Raw genomic sequence first — 19193 nt, 5'->3', positions numbered from 1 at the left:
TTGTTGGCAACCGCTCTACGAGAACTGACGGCTCCCAGTTCCGGTAACATGTAGAGTGAGTATAAGCCAGACCCGTTGTGGCGACGCTGCGGGGAATAAAATGCCCATATTCTAGCAGACTCGCCTCTTGGTCGTTTGTTCTGTGTCAGACTACTCTCCTACGAACCTGACCTTGAGAATTTTTTAAAACACACACAAATAAGATCATAATTATGTTTTGAAACCACATTCCCATTCACCACTCACAACCTTTGAATCTCATATCCAACAAGATTCTATTCCTGAAGAAGGATCACTGGATTTGAAATGTTAATTCTGCTTTCTCTCCACAAATGCTACCAGACCTGCTAGGTTTCTCCAGCAATTTCTTTTTGTCTCAAATTTCCAGCACCTGCAATTCTTTGCTTTATTTTGGATTCTATTTGCCTCTGGCTTAAAAACATTCAATGACCTGACTACCACCTCCATCTTCCTGATGAAGGGCTTATGCCTGAAACGTCGGTTCTCCTGCTCCTCAGATGCTGCCTGACCTGTTGTGCTTTTCTAGCACCATACTCTTGACTCCACCACCATCTGAGGCAAACAATTCCCAAGTCATACAGACCTCAGAGAAAAAAACATGCTTCCCTATGTTTTAGAAGGGCAACCTCTAATTTTTAAATCATATTTTCTAATTTAGGACTCACTCACAAGAGAAAATACCATTTCTATGTCCATCTTGTTAAGCACATTCAGGATCTTATACACTTCAATCAAGTTATCTGTCCTTCTTCTAAAGTTCAATCGAAACAAGCCCAGCTTGTACAACCTATCCTCATACAACAACCTATTCTTTCTAGGTATCAATGTAGTAAACCACTTCTGAACCACATCCAATGAATTTACATGTTTCGTTAAATAAGGACACCAAAACTGCACACACTGTTTGACATGTAATCTCACTAAAGCCCTGTACAACCGATGAATAAAATCATACTTTTATGTTAAGTTCCTCTTGTAATGAAGTACAGCAACCCATTACCATTCTTGAATACTTATTTGTACCTGTTCCCTTTGTCATCAACTAGGAGAAAGTGAGGACTGCGGATACTGGAGAGTCAGAGTCAAAAAGTGTGGCACTGGAAAAGCACAGCAGGTCAGGCAGCATCCAGGGAGCAGGAGAGTCAACGTTTTGGGCCATGCTGAAGGGCTTATGGCTGAAACGTCAATTCTCCTGCACCTCGGATGCTGACTGACCTGCTGTGCGTTTTGAGCACCACACTTTTCGACTCTGTTTCCTTTTTACATACATGCAGAAACTCTTGTTATTCATTTTCTGTTTCTAACTAGCTTCCTCTCATATTCTGACTCTTTTCTCCTGATTAATCTTTGTCATTCTCTGCCATTCTTCATAGCCCAAATATCTGATCTGCTACTCACCTTTGTACAATTATATGTATCATCCTCAGGCTTGATGCTTTTGATTCGATGGATTGAATGGCCTGCTTCCACACTGTAAGGATTCTATGATTCTTTCCTTCAGCGTAGTCATTGTTGTTAAATGGGAAATGTGACAGCCAATTAATACAACAGATCTCCACAAAAGAGCAATGAGATATAACAATGGCCCAATATAGGTTTGTACTGATATTGGTCAAAGGATAAATCTTGGGCAGGAGGGCAAAGGCAAATCTCCTGCTTTCATTCAGACTAGCTCCGGGGCTCTTTTATGCCCAAATGAAAGTGCAGACAGGGTCAAAGTAAGCTGTGAGTGCTGGAAAAGCACAGCAGGTCAGGCAGCATCCAAGCAGCAGGAGAATCGACGTTTCGGGCATGAGCCCTTCTTCAGCCCTTCCTGAAGAAGGGCTCATGCCCGAAACGTCGATTCTCCTGTTCCCTGGATGCTGCTTGACCTGCTGCGCTTTTCCAGCAACACATTTTCAGCTCTGATCTCCAGCATCTGCAGTCCTCACTTTCTCCTGAGCTGTGAGTCCATTCACTGGAGTAAAGTGAACAGCAAATACAACTCCTCAACAAATAGGATTATGGTCAAATCCAATTTTTTTAAAGCATATTGTATCAAGCTATAGAAATATTCAAATAGGCTTTCACTAAATTTACTACATTGTCACTGAATAGGATAGATTTCTGAAGAAAGGCTTATGCCCGAAACATCGTTTCTCCTGTTCCTTGGATGCTGCCTGACCTGCTGCGCTTTTCCAGCAACACATTTTCAGCACTGAATAGGATCTACCCAGTGCCCCACAAAGGAACTGGGTAGATCCTATTCAACACAAGAGGAAATTGAGGTATAACAATGTTGGATCAGTGTGCTGACAGGTTCCACTGGCTGGGCAATTGTCCCAGAGGCAGATTATAACGAGCAGAATATATTCATCTGACTTTCAGAAGGGTAGCCAATCTGAATAATTCCCTGCCCAATGACTTGAGTCTTCTGGTGCCTGATGAGCCTCTGACTGAGGACCAAGCCTGACGGATACCAAGAGATGGGTTACTGTGGCTGGTCAGGGGTAGGTGGGGAATGTCTCATGAGGCCTTATGTTTCTCTTCACCCCTCAGACTGAAGGAGCTTTGACCGATGGGAGCGCAGTTTGATGGTGGGGAGTGGTGTTGGGGAGAAGGAGGTTAATTGTGGAGACAGTTTTTTTATATAAGATTCAAAGCATTTCAGAAGGTGTCTCAAGATGGTGGCAGCTTCACAGTGTCCTTTCTTGCAGCAGCAGTCTCTACTTTTTGAAATGGGGCAGCCAAACTTCCAAGGGTACAAGCCCTCAAAATTGGACTCATGTGCCGCACTGTTAGTGTCTCTACTTCTGGGCCAAAAGTTCCAGGTTCAACTCCACCTTTCCCCAGATGTATGTACAGGTTGGTTTGAATCACTACAGGCTCTCCAGTTGAACTTGCAGCCTCAGGAATCTATCTACCATCCTGGCCTAGATCGTAAATCCAGAAGCAAGCTCTTAATTGGCCCTCTCCAGGAAGATCTCCCAGGTCAGCATCATGACAAGCACTGAGGGAATCAGATCCCAGTCATGATCTTGATCCATAATTATATTTAAAGAGAGGTAATACATCACACAGTGCATGCTAAAGAATGTATCAGTTTCACAAAAATATTATGCAAGATATTAAAAACAAAAAATCCATAGCATAATAGCATTCCCTGTACAGAAAGAGGCCATCCTGCTTATCAAGACTGCACCAACCCTTTGAACCTACATACAGCGTCCCACTTACACACAGCCCCTCACCCTATCCCCATAACCCAGCATTTACCATGACTAACCCAACTAGGCTGCACATCCTTGGACACTACTGACAATTTAGCATGGCCAATCCACCTAACCTGTGGGAGGAAACCAGAGCATCTGGTGGAAACCTATGTAGGCATGGGGAGCAAGTGCAAACTCCACACAGACACCCAAAGCTGGAATCGAACCTGGGTTCCTGGCACTGTGAGGGAGCAGTGCTAACCACAGAGCTCCATGCCACCTACAAATTGATAATTTGATCAGCTTGCAAGAAATTGCTGCCAGGATCAGCAAACATATCTTGCCTTCCCAAGGCTTTATTCAATATTCCAATGTCTTCTTAAGCACTTCAACTCTTTCTTCACCTAAAGCCCTGCGGCCTACTGCTAACTCACTGCAATTCCCATTCACCCATCAATCCACACTGGCTCCCAGTCTAGCTATGGCTCAATGTTAATACTCTCCACCTTGTTTGCAAATTCTTCCATGACCTCACCCTTCTATATATCTGGTAATCTAATCCAACCCCATAACCCTCAGATATCTGCATTCCTCTAATTCTGGCCACTTAAGCTCTCTTCACCTATGCCTTCAGGTGCTATCCCTGTCAGCTCTAAACCTCTCTGTCTCTCTCTCTCTCCTTTAAGACTCCTTAAATCTATCCCAACTCAGTTTTTGCTCACTTTTACTCATACACTTGCTGAACATTTTCTACAAATATCTCATTGACTTGATGTCAAATCATGTTTGGGAGTGCTTTGGAACGTTTTACTGTATTAAAGATGCTTAATAAAATCTAGGTTGTACAAAGCTTTGTGAGGCATTAAGTATTTCAATGCTTTCTGAACCAGGTCAACAGATTCGTAAGAAGAATAAGGATGGCCATTAGAGTCATCAGCACTGTCACCATTTTGATTAGAACGGAATGCTCTCCTTTTGCACTCAAGCGTACTTGATGACAACAGCTATATCAACATGATTTGAGAATATGTCAAAAAAACACTCAAACTGAACCGTGACACATTCATATTCTTAAAAAGTAACTTTCTGACCAGCTGTTAATCTCATATCATGACCAATGCTAAAGGGTTCTCCCTCTCCTCCCAATAATGGAAGAGAAAGAGAAACCCATATCCCCAAGGTGAGGGAATGCTATGTTGCCCAACAGGGTGGAATAGCCAGGTACACGCAGAAGAACTGCTGGGAAAAGATAGGACTGCTGTGCGTGGAGCTGCAGTGCAGCATTAACCACTGCCTTCAATGAGGAAGAGAATAAAATCAAACAGTGAGATTTTCCCCAGGTGCTTAATCCAGATGTCTTCCAAAGAATTAGTCAGCTATAACATTTCATAATAGAATAAAGCATCGCTGCCAGCTCATTGTGTCTCATTTTAAAGTATCGATTATCATTATGTTCTACATCTTCCTACAGTCTGTGCTTGAATGGCTGCGAGTGCATGTCTGTGTTTGTATGTGCATGTATTTGTGTGTGGAGCTATATGTGAAGTTGTGTATTTGTTTATGTGTGCTCACGGATGCCTGTACAGCTCTGTTTATTTGCATATGTCTCTGTATCCATGTGTGGGTATTTGAGAGTATGCGTGTTTCTGTGTTTATCTGGACATGTAACTTCTCATGTAGGTCTATGTGTTGTTTATATTTGTGTTGAGTTTGTGTATACATACGTAAGTGTGTGCGTCAATGCGGATGGTTGTCTGCATGAATCCTTACATTTTTGTGTGTGTCTGTTTGCCTGTGTGTGCACTGGCCTGTATGCCTGTGCTTGTGAGCTTAAGTGTGCCTCCAATTGCAGTAATCAGAAATTTTATCTGTCTCTAAAACCACATTACAGAAGTTACTCACACCTACTCCTCCAGGCTTTGGGAACAAATTCTCTTAATTTAGTTCACTCTGCACCTGACAAGGCAAAAGTGCTTCTCACAGTATGTGTGTGGATAATAAACTCAAGGTCGCTGATTGCTGTGGTGCTACTGAACAAAATCTGAAACGTCTGAAAATATTCAGCAAGTCAGACAGCATCTGTGGTGGAATATGAATGGGCTAAACCTTCAGCTCCCAATTGCCTGACGCTGCGATATTTTATTTTGTTTTCAAATCTCCAAAATCAAACTATAGAGTATAGGAAGAACCAAACTGTGCAGATGTCCATTCTACCACACATTCCCACAGTTCGGCTCCTTTCCAAAGCCCAGCGAATGTATGCATCCTTTTCAAGTATTTATCCAAGCCCTTTTGGGAAGTTATGACTGCACCTGCATTCTTTCAGGCACTACCTTCCTGATTGTGACAACTCCTTCCATATAGACAAAAGACACCCTGGAGTTTGTTTTTGAAAATTATGTCAAACCTCAAATCTCCTGGTTACTACTGCTTCAACCAGAGTTCTCCCCAGACTGCTGTTCCAAACCCTGAATGATTTTGAAATCTCTCCCACTCGCTCGATGGTGTTCTATTCTCTGGGACAACAAATCCAGCCTGTCCACTTGCCTTCACTCCCCTGGTCCTCACCACCTCCCAAGTTCTTGTTTGATTTGACTGGAGGTCCTGTTGCTTCAAGTGAGCAGGTGCCAGCCAATTGGAGGGGGAGCTGGACAGGAAGTGGAAAGGGTCTTTTGCCTAGACTTCCCCGGGAGGAGGAGGAGGGGGGAGAAGCCAGCACTTACCTGAGTGGCGTCCTCCTGCTCCTCAGCTCCTCTGAAGTGCTGGTGGTCGTTGTCGGCGAGGAGGTCGTCTTCGGATTCCTCGAAGAGAGAGGAACCGGTGGACGAGAGGGACGAGCTGGAGAGTTTGCGGCACACTTTGACGTTCGGGTCCGGCTCCAGGCTGTCCTGGGTGGTACCCTCCTCCGAGGTGACGGTGAGCTGCGGGACACTCGGGAGCAGGTGAAGCTGCGGCTGGAACGGCAGGCTGTCCACCGTCAGCCTGCAGAGCGGACTCTCCTCCTGCTGGCCTGCAGCGGTGCCGCTGGCGGGGCTCAGCTCCAACACGCTGAAACCGTCTGCAGGCTGCCCCGGGGAGCTCCTCGGCTCGCTCACCGAGCACGACTGGCGGTGAAACATGGTGCGATCCTTCGCATCGGGTGACCTGCAGTACTTCCACAGACCCAGGCAACTCTGCATGGAGCTCCTGATTTGCAGCCCTCCCGATTCTTTCTCTCTTTCTCTCTCTCTCTCTCTCTCTGTCTGCTGCAAGATCCCAGGACTGCAACTGCTGACAGATGCGGAAGTTCCGATGTCAGCATCTAGCATCTTGCACTGAGAACAGGGTAGGGAAGCCAGCTGCTGACTCAGGCACTGACTCGCATACTCGCACACTCACTCACATTCAATCACGCACACACACATTTTCACTCGGTCACTTGCTCCCATTCAATCACACTTACAGTCACATTCAGTTACACACACACTCACACTCCCAGACACACAGACACACACTCAGTTACTCACTCTTACAGTCTCTCTCTCACACACACACTCATTCAGTTTCTCACACACAGTCACTCACTCACTTACCCTTTCAAAAGAAGTCTGTTAGTTTTGAGGAAGGTCAATTTGTTGAAATGTTTTTGTGCGTATACATACAGGTATATGCATATTTACATCCAGTCCAAAAGAAGTACAATAATTGGTATACTCTCATTATTGATTTTCAGAACACAGCTCAGATTGTAGGCATTGCTATTTAATTTAATATTTAATGCCCAGTCTTTATAATATTTGAGAAGGTGGTGATGAGCTACTTTCCAGTCCTACTGCAGTCCTTGTGGACACAATGCATAATTGCTTGACTTCAGCTTCCTTATGGACAGTAACATCAAAGCAGCACTGTTAGGAAGGGAGCTTCAGGATTTTCACTCAGTGCTGATGAAGGAACATCATCCAGAGCAGGGTGTTATTTGGCTTAGAAAGGAACTTGGCTATGTTCTGCTGCTTTTGATTTTCTTGTCCTTCTGGATCTGTGGTTTCCAACATTTTGAGTGTGATCAACTGGTTGATCAGAATCTCTGACAGTTGATCTCAGCCCCCGTGTACATTCCCTCGTGGACAGCAATGGCTATTTTTCTTGGAGCGTTGGAGGCTGAGCGGTGACGACAGAGGTTTATAAAATCATGAGGGGCATGGATAAGGGACTCCCTATCTAGAGGACTAAAACTGGAAGCATTAGGTTTAGGGTGAGAGGGGAAATACTTAACAGGGACCTAAAGTGGCAACATTTTCATGCATAGGGTGGTGTGTTTATGGAATGAACTGTCAGAGGAGGTGGTGGAAGCTGTTACAATTACAACATGTAAAAGATATTATGAATAGGAAGGTTTCGGGGGACATGGGTCAAATGCTAGAAAATGGGACTCAATTAATGTAGAATATCTGGTTGGCACAGATGAATTGGACCAAAAGATCTGTTTCCATGCTGTACATCCCTATGACTTTATGACCTGCTTGTTGATAATCATAGGATTGCAGGAGTCCCACTTCCAGAAGCCGCATGGCTAGAGAAAAGTGATTGCTTTTGATAGGCTTGTTGCATTGTATTTGAGTTTGGTACAGATGGACTACCACTGCAGACTAAAGTAACTTTTATGGTCATAACAAATCAAAAGGAATGTACTTGAGAAAACAGTTCTGACTGAGAAGGTGGTTTCCATCATAACGGATAGTGAATCAGCTATGCTTGCTCTAATTGTAGGCTTTGTTACATTTTCCATAAATGGTCTTGATTAGACAGTTTAGGAGAGTGGCCCTGGAAATGGTTGATGAAATTCAACGTGAACAAATGCGAGGTCTTGCACTTTGGAAGAAAGAATACAGGCATGGACTAATTTTTTAAACGGTTAGAAAATTCATAAAACCAAAGTACAAAGGGATCTGGGAGTGCATGTCCAGGATTCTCTAAATGGAGAAGGTTAAGGAAGCAAATGTAATGTTGTCATTTATCTCGAGGGTTGGAATATAAAAGCAGCGGCGTGCTTTGAGACTTTATAAAGCTCTAGTTAGGCCCCATTTAGAATACTGTGTCCAAGATTGCGCCACACACCTCAGGAAGGATATACTGGGACTGGAACGTGTCCAGCCGAGATTCACACAGATGATCCCTGGAATGGGAGGCCGAACATGTGGTGATCGGCTGAGGATCCTGGGATTGTATTCATTAGAGTTTAGAAGTTTGAGGGGAGATCTAACAGAAACTTATAAGATAACGCATGACTTAGAAAGGGCGGATACTGGGAAGTTGTTTCCGTTAAGCAGGGAGACTAGGACTCATGAACACAGCCTTAGAATTAGAGGGGACCAATTTAGAATGGAAATGTGAAGACATTTCTTCAGCCAGAGAGTGGTGGGACTGTGGAATTCATTGCCGCGGAGTGCAGTGGAGGCTGGGATGTTGAGTGTCTTCAAGGCAGAGATTGATAAATTCTTGATTTCGTAAGGAATTAAGGGCTCCGGGGAGAGTGCGGGTAAGTGGAATTGAAATGCCCATCACCCATGATTAAATGGCGGAGTGGACTCGATGGGCCGAGTGGCCTTACTTCCAGTCCTATGTCTTATGATCTTGATTTCCCCCCTTTTATCAATTATCACTGTATAATCCACCAACAAGCATTCGTGAGTAAAGTTATGCACTTTTCCCTTGTGATGCAAGTTGTTGTGATGATTGTAAACTCAATTCGAGCAAGAGCCCCTCGCACCACTTACTTGAAAAACTCAGTGTTGTCTATGTAAACTCCTCTTCCACAATGATGTGAGGTGGTTATGTTGAGAGAAGGTCCTACAAAGATATTTGGATCTGATGCCAGAAATTGTCACCTTTTTTAAAATCAGGAATGAAGTGTGCAGTGAGCTGTCATGTGGTCACTGGTTTTAAGGTTTGTTACAGACATAACATCAAAACTGAACAAGCTGAACTGAGAACTGTAGAGAAAGGACAGAGACTCAGCACATATGATCAGTGCTGTGAATGCATTAAAGTTGAAACTGGACTGTGGTCTACCCAATTTAAAAAAAAAAATGCTCTAATACTTCCTGTATTCAGCAAAAACACTAGAAAAAAATCAAAGACCAAGTAAATTGGTTCCACCTACACCTGAGGAGAAGGTTAGCAGAGGAATTCAAGAGGCCATTTCAGGAATTTGATGTGATGGAATAAGTCATTACCTTTGTCTCAAGTCCATTCCTTCAAGTGAACATTGATGAGTTTGCTACCAAATGCCATCAGCTTTTTGATTTAGAAAACAGTGGAGCTTATATGCAGATAATCATTATACAAAATGACATTGAGCTGAAAGTCAAATCAAAGAACAGTGATTTGAGGGACCTTGTAAACAGAAAATCACACATGTCTGTGAGACAGTATTCATCCAAAGGAAGATAATCAAATCCAAGTATCACATCCAGGCCCAGATCCTGGGTACTGGAAGCTGTCCCTTTGGCAGCAATAAATTAACAACCTGATAAGCTGCTTTAGTGGTGTTGGCTGTGGGATAAATATTGGTTGGAATAGCACTGATATTTTACATCCACCTGACAGGACAGACAATACCTTGGTTTACCATATCCTGTTTACAGTTTTGCTGACCTTATTGAAGAAAGGACATAATTGCATTAGACACAGTTCAGAGAAAGCAGATGTGACTAATTCCTGGGATAAAGGGCTTGCCTTTTGTGAAGAGGTAGGACAGGTTGTCTCTGTATCCATTGGAGAATGAGAATCTTATTGAAACAGATAAGATTCTTAAGGCACTGGACAGGATGGATACTGAAAGGATATTTCCCCTTGTGGGAGAGATTGGAACTAAGGGACACAGTTTAAAAAAAATAAGGGGACTTCCATTTAAATTGTAAATAAGCATTTGTTTTTCCCCTTCAAGGGTTGTGAGTCTGTGGATCTATCTCCTCCAGAGAGTGGTGAAGGCAGGTAATTGAATATGTTTAAGACAGAGGTGGATAATTCTTGATTGACAAGGCAGTCAAAGGACATCAGGGCAAGCTAGAAAGTGGAGTTGAAGCTATGCTCGCATTGAATAGTGGAGCAGGTTTGAAGGCCAAAAGGCCTACCCCCTTTCAATCCAGTATTCAAACTGGTGCTCTAGTCTTTGCTGGTCAGAATTCCCCACAGCACAGCCCAAACTGAACCCATCTGACTCAGGTAGGGATCCCACTGCCTAACTAGTGGTCACTCTATTTGGTTGTGTTCATCCTGCTGGACTTCTGCCCAGTACTCAGAGTCTATCCTCTGGCTGCTATTTTTGACAATAGATCAGTTATTTTCGCTACGGTACAGGTTAAAACCCAATTTTGGCAATTGAGGATGTGTTTCTAAGTCAATATATCAGTGCAATGCTGGAGGACTGCTGCAAGGTTTAAGATGCTGTCGTTTGGAAGGGATGTTAAACTGAGCCTTCTGTAATAGTTGCTGTCATCAGGGGCAGCATCTTTCAACCTATGTGACATGCAGCATCTCTCATTGACAATAAGGTATATGTTTGCTGATGGTTGAAGGGCCAACTAGTGAGACACAGGTTCTGACACAACCTGTGGGTTTTTAGGATGGTTTAGGATGGTTATCAAATATCAATGGGAATTGCTGTTTATGGTTCTGGTGCCTGTAACCACTCATTATAATGGTAGCACACACTAATGTCGTCATTTTCTTCTGTGTTGCCTAGTATTTTCCAATTGTGAAAACAGTCATTCATGGCATGAAGAGCCTTCATGTCACTCATGTAAACATCCTGGTCTCTGTCTCTGGCCACTCCCACCATATTGAATAGGAATGCATCTGTCTTCTATTCTGCAAATGATCCTGAGCCAGCAAAGTGGCCTCTGTTTATTGAGTGCAATAGACTTGATCGATTTGCCCTTGAGAGGTCTGACACATTCATGCTTTTGACCTTCCATGAGATGCTACTTGCATGGAATGCTCTCAGTTTGATATGAAAGGTCTCAATCTCTAACAAAGTAGAGCCATGGAGAATTCCTGATGCCCTGAAATATTTATCCCTCAAACTGACTTCATCAAATCTGATTCTTTCCTGTTTGAGCAACCTTGCTGTGTGTAAATTGGTTGCCATGTTTAACAAATGTGGGGGAGGTGTGTGAATGACACAAATTTACAAATTATGGATGGATATTGACTACATGTCTTCCCATAGGAGGAAGGATTCCTTCACACATTTGGCAGTAAAGCCATATTGACTGTAATGGAGGAGAAAGTGAGGTCTGCAGACGCTGGAGATCAAAGCTGAAACTTTATTGCTGGAACAGCACAGCAGGTCAGGCAGCATCCAAGGAACAGGAGATTCGACGTTTCGGGCACATGCCCTTCTTCAGGAATGAGCAGAGAGTGTTCAGCAGGAGAAGATAAAAGGTAGGGAGGAGGGACTTGGAGGAGGGGCGTTGGAAATGTGATAGGTGGAAAGAGGTCAAGGTGAGGGTGATAGGTCGGAGTAGGGTGGAGGCGGAGAGGTCAAGAAGAAGACTGCAGGTCAGGAAGGCGGTGCCGGGCTGGAGGGATTCGGCTGAGACAAGGTGGGGGGAGGGGGGATGAAGAAACTGGTGAAGTCCAAGTTCATCCCCTGTGGTTGGAGGGTTCCCAGTCGGAAGATAAGACGCTCCTCCTCCGACCGTCGCGTTGTTGTGGTTTGGCGGTGGATGAGTCCAATGACCTGCATATCCTCGGTGGAGTGGGAGGGGGAGTTGAAATGCTGTGCTACAGGGTGATTGGGTTGGTTCGTCCGGGTGGCCCAGAGGTGCTCTCTGAATCGCTCCGCAAGTAGGCGGCCTGTCTCCCCAATATAGAGGAGGCCACACCGGCTGCAGCGGATGCAGTAGATAATGTGGGTGGAGGTGCAGGTGAATCTGTGGCGGATATGGAAGTTTCCTTTGGGGCCTTGGAGAGAAGTGAGGGGGGAGGTGTGGGCGCAAGTGTTGCACCTCCTGCGGTTGCAAGGGAAGGTGCCGGGAGTGGAGGTTGGGTTGGTGGGGGGTATGGATCTAACAAGGGAGTCGCGGAGGGAGTGGTCTCTACGGAAAGCTGATAGAGGAGGGGAGGGAAATATATCCTTGGTGGTGGGGTCCGTTTGGAGGTGGCGGAAGTGACGGCGGATGATGCGCTGTACATGGAGATTGGTGGGGTGGTAGGTGAGGACCAGTGGGGTTCTGTCCTGGTGGCGGTTGGAGGAGCGGGAAGTGGAGGAGATGCGGTGGAGGGCATCGTCGATCACGTCGGGGGGGAAATTGCGGTCCTTGAAGAAGGAGGCTGTCTGTGTTGTGCGTATTTTGAACTGGTCCTCCTGGGAGCAGATGCGGCGGAGACGAAGGAATTGGGAGAATCCCCATATTGACTGTAATGCAATTAGCCCTGTGGGAAGATCAAAATTGTGATCTTTCTCAGGTTTTCGAACAAACACTCCATTCAATTGGAAGCTGAAAACTTGCAAAGAGATTTCTTTAAACAGTAGAATGAACTGAGCAATGAATTAATCCCCAGGCTTGGAATAGTTACATAATGAGCAATCTTTCTTCGAAAGATGGGAAATATTAGTCGTGATATTTGCCAAGTAAACTGGTGTAGACACAAGCTCCTGTTATCTGGTTGTTTGCTGATGACTGTCTGGATTGTCTCACTAAATTATCTATCTCATTTTGAGCAATAACTTGATAAATGTTTTTCATAATTTGACAAGGACAAAGAATTTTAGATTACAATCTCTCAAACTTGAATGAGTCACAAAGACGATTAAAAAACTACATTGCATGCATAACAATTGGTAGGAATGCTTAAAAAAATTCATTCTTTGGACATGCTGTCAATGGTGAATCACTCACTGCAGCATACTCAGTCCATGAATTTTTCTTGTAGCTTAGTCCTCCAGAGATCTAAACTGGAACCTCAGCAGTGAAAAAAAAGCACGCTATGTATTAATAACTTAGATGATGGAACAGACAGCTGTCTATCCAGGTTTACTGATGATACTGTCAGAGGTGGCCCAACCAGCTAGGTAAATGAGAAGAGACAATTGATAGGTGAAATGAGTTGGCAAAATGAAAAGGAGACTTTCTAAATGATGCGAACAGTGTAAGGATGCAAAGGTTTAGACTAGAAAAATAGTAAAGAGATCCTGCCAGTTGATGTGACTGTTACGGCGACCAGATACTCACCCTGCATGTACCTTGGAGGTTTCAGAGTTAAGATCAACATGTGTTAAGTCAACGGGCATGAGTGAGATGTAGCCAAACCAGGTGTAAATAACAGAGCACAAAATCCAGGTCAGCTACAGGAGACTCAGATGAGCACTGCAGTCATATGTTGGATAATGCTAATGGTGATGGAAGGCAAGATTCTGAGTGTGTTCGCTAGCCTGTCAGACAGCCTCCAGTCTTTGTCAAAGACCCTAGAGGAGTCCTGCTCCAATTTAACAAGGGAATTGCACAGAGCTTATCTTCTTTTACTCCATCAGTTAGTCATGTGGCAAAGCCAGAGGTGCAGTACCTGTAATCAGGGCCAAGAAAAAAAATTGATGGATCCCCATACTCCTCCTGGCCTAGCTGTCCAACCAGAGCACAGCAGACCCTTTGAGCCTTGGACTTTGGCTACTGTACACCCTGTCCCAGGTTCTGCCTGCAACTGCAGAAACAAATTGCTGGAATGGTGAGATTGTCTGTCTTAAAGGAGGTATTGAAGAAACCCAGTCAGCTTTCTCTGGAGTTTAGAAGAAAGGGAAGCAACCTTGTTGAAACTTAGAAAATTTTTAAAAGGATGGATGTAAAATGGGTACATACGAAAAGCATAATTGTCTTGGCAGTGGGGATCTGTAAACAGGGACATTGTCAGAATAAAGGGCAAGCCCTCTAAGACTGAGCTGAGGAGGAACCTCTTCACACAAAGGGTGATAAATCTTTAGAATTCTCTACTCCAGAGAATCAAGGAGGCTTAGCTATAGGGGTTGTTCAAGACAAGTGTGAGAAACAAAACTCACATATTAATAAATTTCAGTCCGAGTCAAATTCTGAAGCAGCGAATTTTATTGATACGTACCTGCAAGAACGGGTGCCTAACAAGTAAGCACCTCGATCTGAGAGTTACATTCTGATTTATGCTGTTCAGCTGCATGTCTCGGTCCTCCCCTTTCACTCCATTGGTTACTTTTGCTGAGGAAGTAGCCTATCACAAGCTCTAGCTTCACTCCACCTTTGTCTAGCTTCTCTCTGCCTTTGTTTACTTCTCCCATTACTCTCAGCCTGTCGCCCCTTACTCTTATTTATCTCATCCCTTATATGTGACTATCCCGGCATAGTTTGCTGTCTTCGTGTGATCATCCTGCCAAACTAAATTCCATCTGTTGGCCACATCCCTCCTGAGACTGGCACACTATTCTCCTGTTACTGGTACATCCCGCTACACGGTCACACTGCCCTATTAGTCATAAATAATCCTACCTGTTTTCGCTTCTCACTGTTTAGTATTTGCATGTGCAGCCTAATTTTATAATGTAAGCTTTTGCAGAAGCAACACCTGTTCCCTTATTCTGCACAATTTTAACCCTTTACCTTACAATCCCCCCCTTTTCTTCTTGGCTACTAAGTGTTGTCTTCTTCATTTGTCTCATACGTTGCCTTCCAGTTCGCTAGCATCATCCCTGAGACTTCATTTATAGTGGCTAATTCCTTAAGGCCACCCCTCCCCTCATTGTTCAAGAGGTTGAGTCCCTCTGCCTCATTACCTTTTAGAGGCATTTGTTTTGCCAAGGCTGTCTCAATTAGCTGCTGGGTTAACCCCCGTACACAAGGTATGATACAACAGCCAATTGCTGTCAGCACCCCTGCTACCACTATCAGGGAGGTGAGGATGGAGACTACCACACCTTTCCACTTCCCAAACTATGATTCCAGCTGTCCAGTGAGTGATGTGTCCACTCCTGAATTCTCAGCCAATTCTTCCTCCAAGGTGGTCAATCCTCGCAAGGCACAAGAGATTGACCCATCAGGTGATGTATTATTTGGAATTAAGGTACAACAGCTATCTCCTAACATCACATACACCCCCTTTTACAGCTAGGATCATATCTAAGGCCAGTCTGTTTTGTCAGGTCATTCTGTTGGTTGCATCAAGTTGCTCGGAAATACCCTTGACACCATCTCTAGTGTAATTGATGAATCTTTGCTGGTTGTAAAAAAAAAAATGGAATTTTATCCAGTCCACATTCTTGTTGACTGTTACCCACCAAAATAGGGCCGATTCAAAACCTGCTGCAATCTGGTTGCGGGCCTTGAACTCATCGGGGACCCCTCTAGGAACTCCTATAGAGTCGAGATAAATCCTATCATCAAAGGAAGTATCTAATAGTGACCTTTTACTCCTCCCATTCTTTGTTACTATCACCTTCTCCTTCTCAAATGTCAAGGTGAATGGGATTGCCAATTGCCCATATCCCCCTCCAGTCAGGAGGTAGGGTAGGTCGCAATATTCTGCCTCCACAGTAGCACCAGAGATCCGCCCGGGGAACCCAGAGTGCTGAGTAGTTCCCTCCTTTGTCTGTTTTGGTGTAATTCTGAGTTTCTATACATAACCTCAGCTCCCCCAAGTTTCTAGACCGATTTGTACCCTGTCGGCTTATACACGATGTGTGATTCCCGACCGTAGCTAAAAATGGAGAGGGAGCTTTCAAATCTGTCTTCTCCAAGGGAGGGAACATTCGAGATAGGGATATACAATTCCTATCATTCCATGCAGTCTTATCCTGATACAGGGCTATCATACATTCCATGCCCTTCCTGTTTTGGTTCCACCTGAGCGGAAAGGGGGCTATGTGGGCATCTGGTCTACTGGAGGCACATGCATAGCAATTGCCTTTATTCAGAGTTTTAACATTCAACCCAGGCATTTACGTCCCCGTATCCAGTTTCTATTTCAATGGTCTGCTTCAAGTCCTTCTCCTCTATAATTTTTACCACCTTTGGGTCATTGGGAGGGGCAAAATGTATCTTACTATCCAAGTTGTTTGGCTCGTTTTCCGTTTCCTACAACTATTCGGAAACAGCCGCCCGAAAAACACCTCCCAGTGGCTTCCATTACTGTCTTTACAATCGTTACTAATGAGTCGAGACCTGTTTTAATGGGGAAAGGAGTTTTCAGAGGAGGTATTCCTAATGGTGGGATATATTGGGTGGCACTTTTTGTCAGGACAGTCTAGGGCTGGGCGAAAGGGGGCTCTATGGATAGTGATGCCAGGTGGCGGTTTTTGCGAACCATACCTTGTGTCCGGTCGGGTCTTAAGATGGATTTCGGAGAAAATATACTCCCTCTGATACTTTACATCTGCACATTTTACTAGGCTGCAAGCATCGACCTCTATTACTTATGGATATTCAGACTCAGGGACCGTTAATAACAAATATGGAGATGACAGCATCGTTTGACAAAATCCCAATACTAAGAAAGCTAATATGATAACCCTAAGCGACCCCAGCATCCTACAATAATATTGAAGGACTGAGAGATTTGACATGCAACACAATATATAGATATCGAAAAGAAACTAAACCACGTCTGCATAAAAATCAGTTATTTAAAGTCTTTTGAGTCTGAGTTTCAGTGATTCTTCTGTTGATTCGGCTGTCCAGACTTCTTTCTTAACTGGGGATTCCACCGGTCCTTTAATCCTGGTGTAGTGAGTCCAGCCTTTCTCCGCCATGCGTATCGCCGTTTCAATTATCAAAAGAGCCTGGTACGGTCCCTCCCAATCCAATTGCAATTTAGTTTCTGTCCATGACTTAATTAGGACCCAATCTCCCGGCCGGATGGGATGAACGGCGAATTCAAGGGGCGGACTCTGTGCCAGTAATCCTTCTTTTCCTAAGAAAAGACAAAGACGAGGACAAGCCCAGTATATACTTCTTTAAGAACAGATCTTTAGTCTCCAGGGTTGGCAATTCCCCTTTCAGTCCCAGATAGAGCAGGCCAAACAATATCTCATAAGGGGACAGCCCCATATCTTTCCTTGGAGCTGTCTGCACTTGCAAAAGGGCTATAGGTAAACACTTAGTCCAAGGGAGTCTGGTATCTATTATTAATTTAGATAACTGCTTCTTGAGTGTCTCTCAACCTTTCCTGATGAAGGTGGGTGCCAAGGGGTGTGAAACTCCCAGGAGATAACCAGAGCTGTCTTAAAAGGATTTGTCTATTCAAGTTAAAAAAAAATCTTATAATGCATGAATAATGGCCGAATCCAAGGTCACAGATATTAACCATAGGATTGATTTATTACAATCTAATGTTGAACTGAAACTTCAACTGTCATTGAGCGAGGGAACTTTCTGAATAAAGCTACGGCTTAAAATTAAGTGAAAACAAATGAGCCTGAAACACAAAAAAAAGGTTATCATGTTGTTTTCCTCTGTATTAAGCTGATTTGAAATCGCTTTTATGTAAGGATAAAAGAGATTAGTTAGAAACTGATAGTAAGGCAGTCATGATCTGTTAAAAAGAACAGGAGTTAACATTTTATTTCATAATCACTGTAAAATCCTTAACCTTTAAAAGAAATCATGTTAAATTTCCATAATAGAAATCAGATTCAAAACAGTCCTGGATCTGAAGCTCCAGGGAACAAAGCACAAACATTCAATCACAACAAACAAATGTGCATTCAAACTGAATCACAAAGGGTTAAACTTTCTATTAGCTGTACAGCTCTTTTCTCTCTCTCATTCACTCACACACACCTCAAGACACTTTCTGAGCTTCCCTCAACAACAACTCTAGAGGCTTCTCGCTCCACCCCTCTATCTTTTGAATCTTTTTCTGGATGTAACACCCTGTTTGTTGGGGTCTCCACCTCTGTCCTTGTCCCTGTCAACTGGACCTTACGAAAGGTCCTCCTCATCCTCTTACCCCTTCCTCTATGTTCTACGTGCTGCCACCCTCCATTCTGATTGCTAGTCACCGGTTCGATTCTTGACGACTTTGTCAACTTTGTCATTTAGTTACGAAGTGTACCCTCAGTGGCCCTTCAGCTACTAGTCCTTCCAACACGAAGCATAATCTGATCCCTCCTGACTGAAAGGCTGTTTTCTGTTGACATATAAATTCAAATTTTACAAACATAGTCTTCGTCCGACACGTACTTTGGCCAGAAGATGGCAGAACGAAGAATGGATTCCTTAGTCCATACAAAGCAACAATATTTAATCATCTTTTTGCTATCTTTTTCCCTTGTACAAGTATTATTTTTCCAATTCCACAACATCCTGCCCAATGGACCTTCTGGAGGTATGTTGTCAGGGACCCCGTCTCCATGTCCATTTTGTTTCCCGGAGGCTTTTACTTTATCCTCGGCACAGCCCATGTTGAGTTCCTTCGTTAGACACTTATTAACTACTAGAACTCAATCCCAGCCACCAAGGCAGTACTTAAAAATCTCTTTTCCTATCTTGGTCCATGCATGGAGTTGCCTGGCTCCCTGTGCCTACTTACAACCTTTCCGATAGACTCTCATCAGATCTCAATCAGTCAGCCAGAAGGAGAAACCCACCACCGAGGAACACAGGACCGTTCGAAAAGGAACAGGACGTGTCTTCCCAGCTGTCGACTGTGCCCACCCTGCTGGTGATAATGGAAATCCAGGTCGAGTCCCCAAATTATGAGAAACAAAACTCACATATCAATAAATTTTAGTCCAAGTCAAATTCTGAAGCAGCGAATTTTATTGATACATACCTGCAAGAACGGGTGCCTAACAAGTAAGCACCCCGATCTGAGGGTTACATTCTGATTTATGCTGTTCAGCTGCGTCTCTCGGTCCTCCCCTTTCACCCCATTGGTTACTTTTGCTGTAGCACGTAGCCTATCACAAGCTCTAACTTCACTCCACCTTTGTCTAGCTTCTCTCCGCCTCTGTTTACTTCTCCCATTACTGTAAACCTG

The 19193-nt window shown here is 44.0% G+C and overlaps 1 protein-coding gene and 1 long non-coding RNA gene across 2 annotated transcripts in view; one reads left to right on the top strand and one right to left on the bottom strand.

Annotated features, from left to right (window-relative positions):
- Positions 1 to 6460, bottom strand: part of LOC122554013 (inositol-trisphosphate 3-kinase A-like) — a 129155-nt gene extending 122695 nt beyond the window's left edge. The window contains exon 1 of the mRNA XM_087990111.1: positions 5936 to 6460. Coding sequence (XP_087846237.1) covers positions 5936 to 6391 — 456 coding nt within the window. The 5' untranslated portion in view covers positions 6392 to 6460. The remainder of the gene's footprint in view (positions 1 to 5935) is intronic.
- LOC148149443 (uncharacterized) lies at positions 6016 to 17001 on the top strand. Its single transcript, XR_015757980.1, has 3 exons — positions 6016 to 6128; positions 11422 to 11636; positions 16603 to 17001. It is a non-coding gene; the product is annotated as an uncharacterized LOC148149443 (long non-coding RNA).
- The last annotated feature ends 2192 nt before the right edge of the window (positions 17002 to 19193 follow it).

Source organism: Chiloscyllium plagiosum, unplaced genomic scaffold (assembly GCF_037043375.1).
Source record: "Chiloscyllium plagiosum isolate Xiang-an unplaced genomic scaffold, Cpla_swu_hap1 HiC_scaffold_8, whole genome shotgun sequence".
NCBI lineage: Eukaryota > Metazoa > Chordata > Chondrichthyes > Orectolobiformes > Hemiscylliidae > Chiloscyllium > Chiloscyllium plagiosum.
Note: the sequence above shows the minus strand (reverse complement) of the source record. Positions and strands in the feature narration are given on the sequence as shown.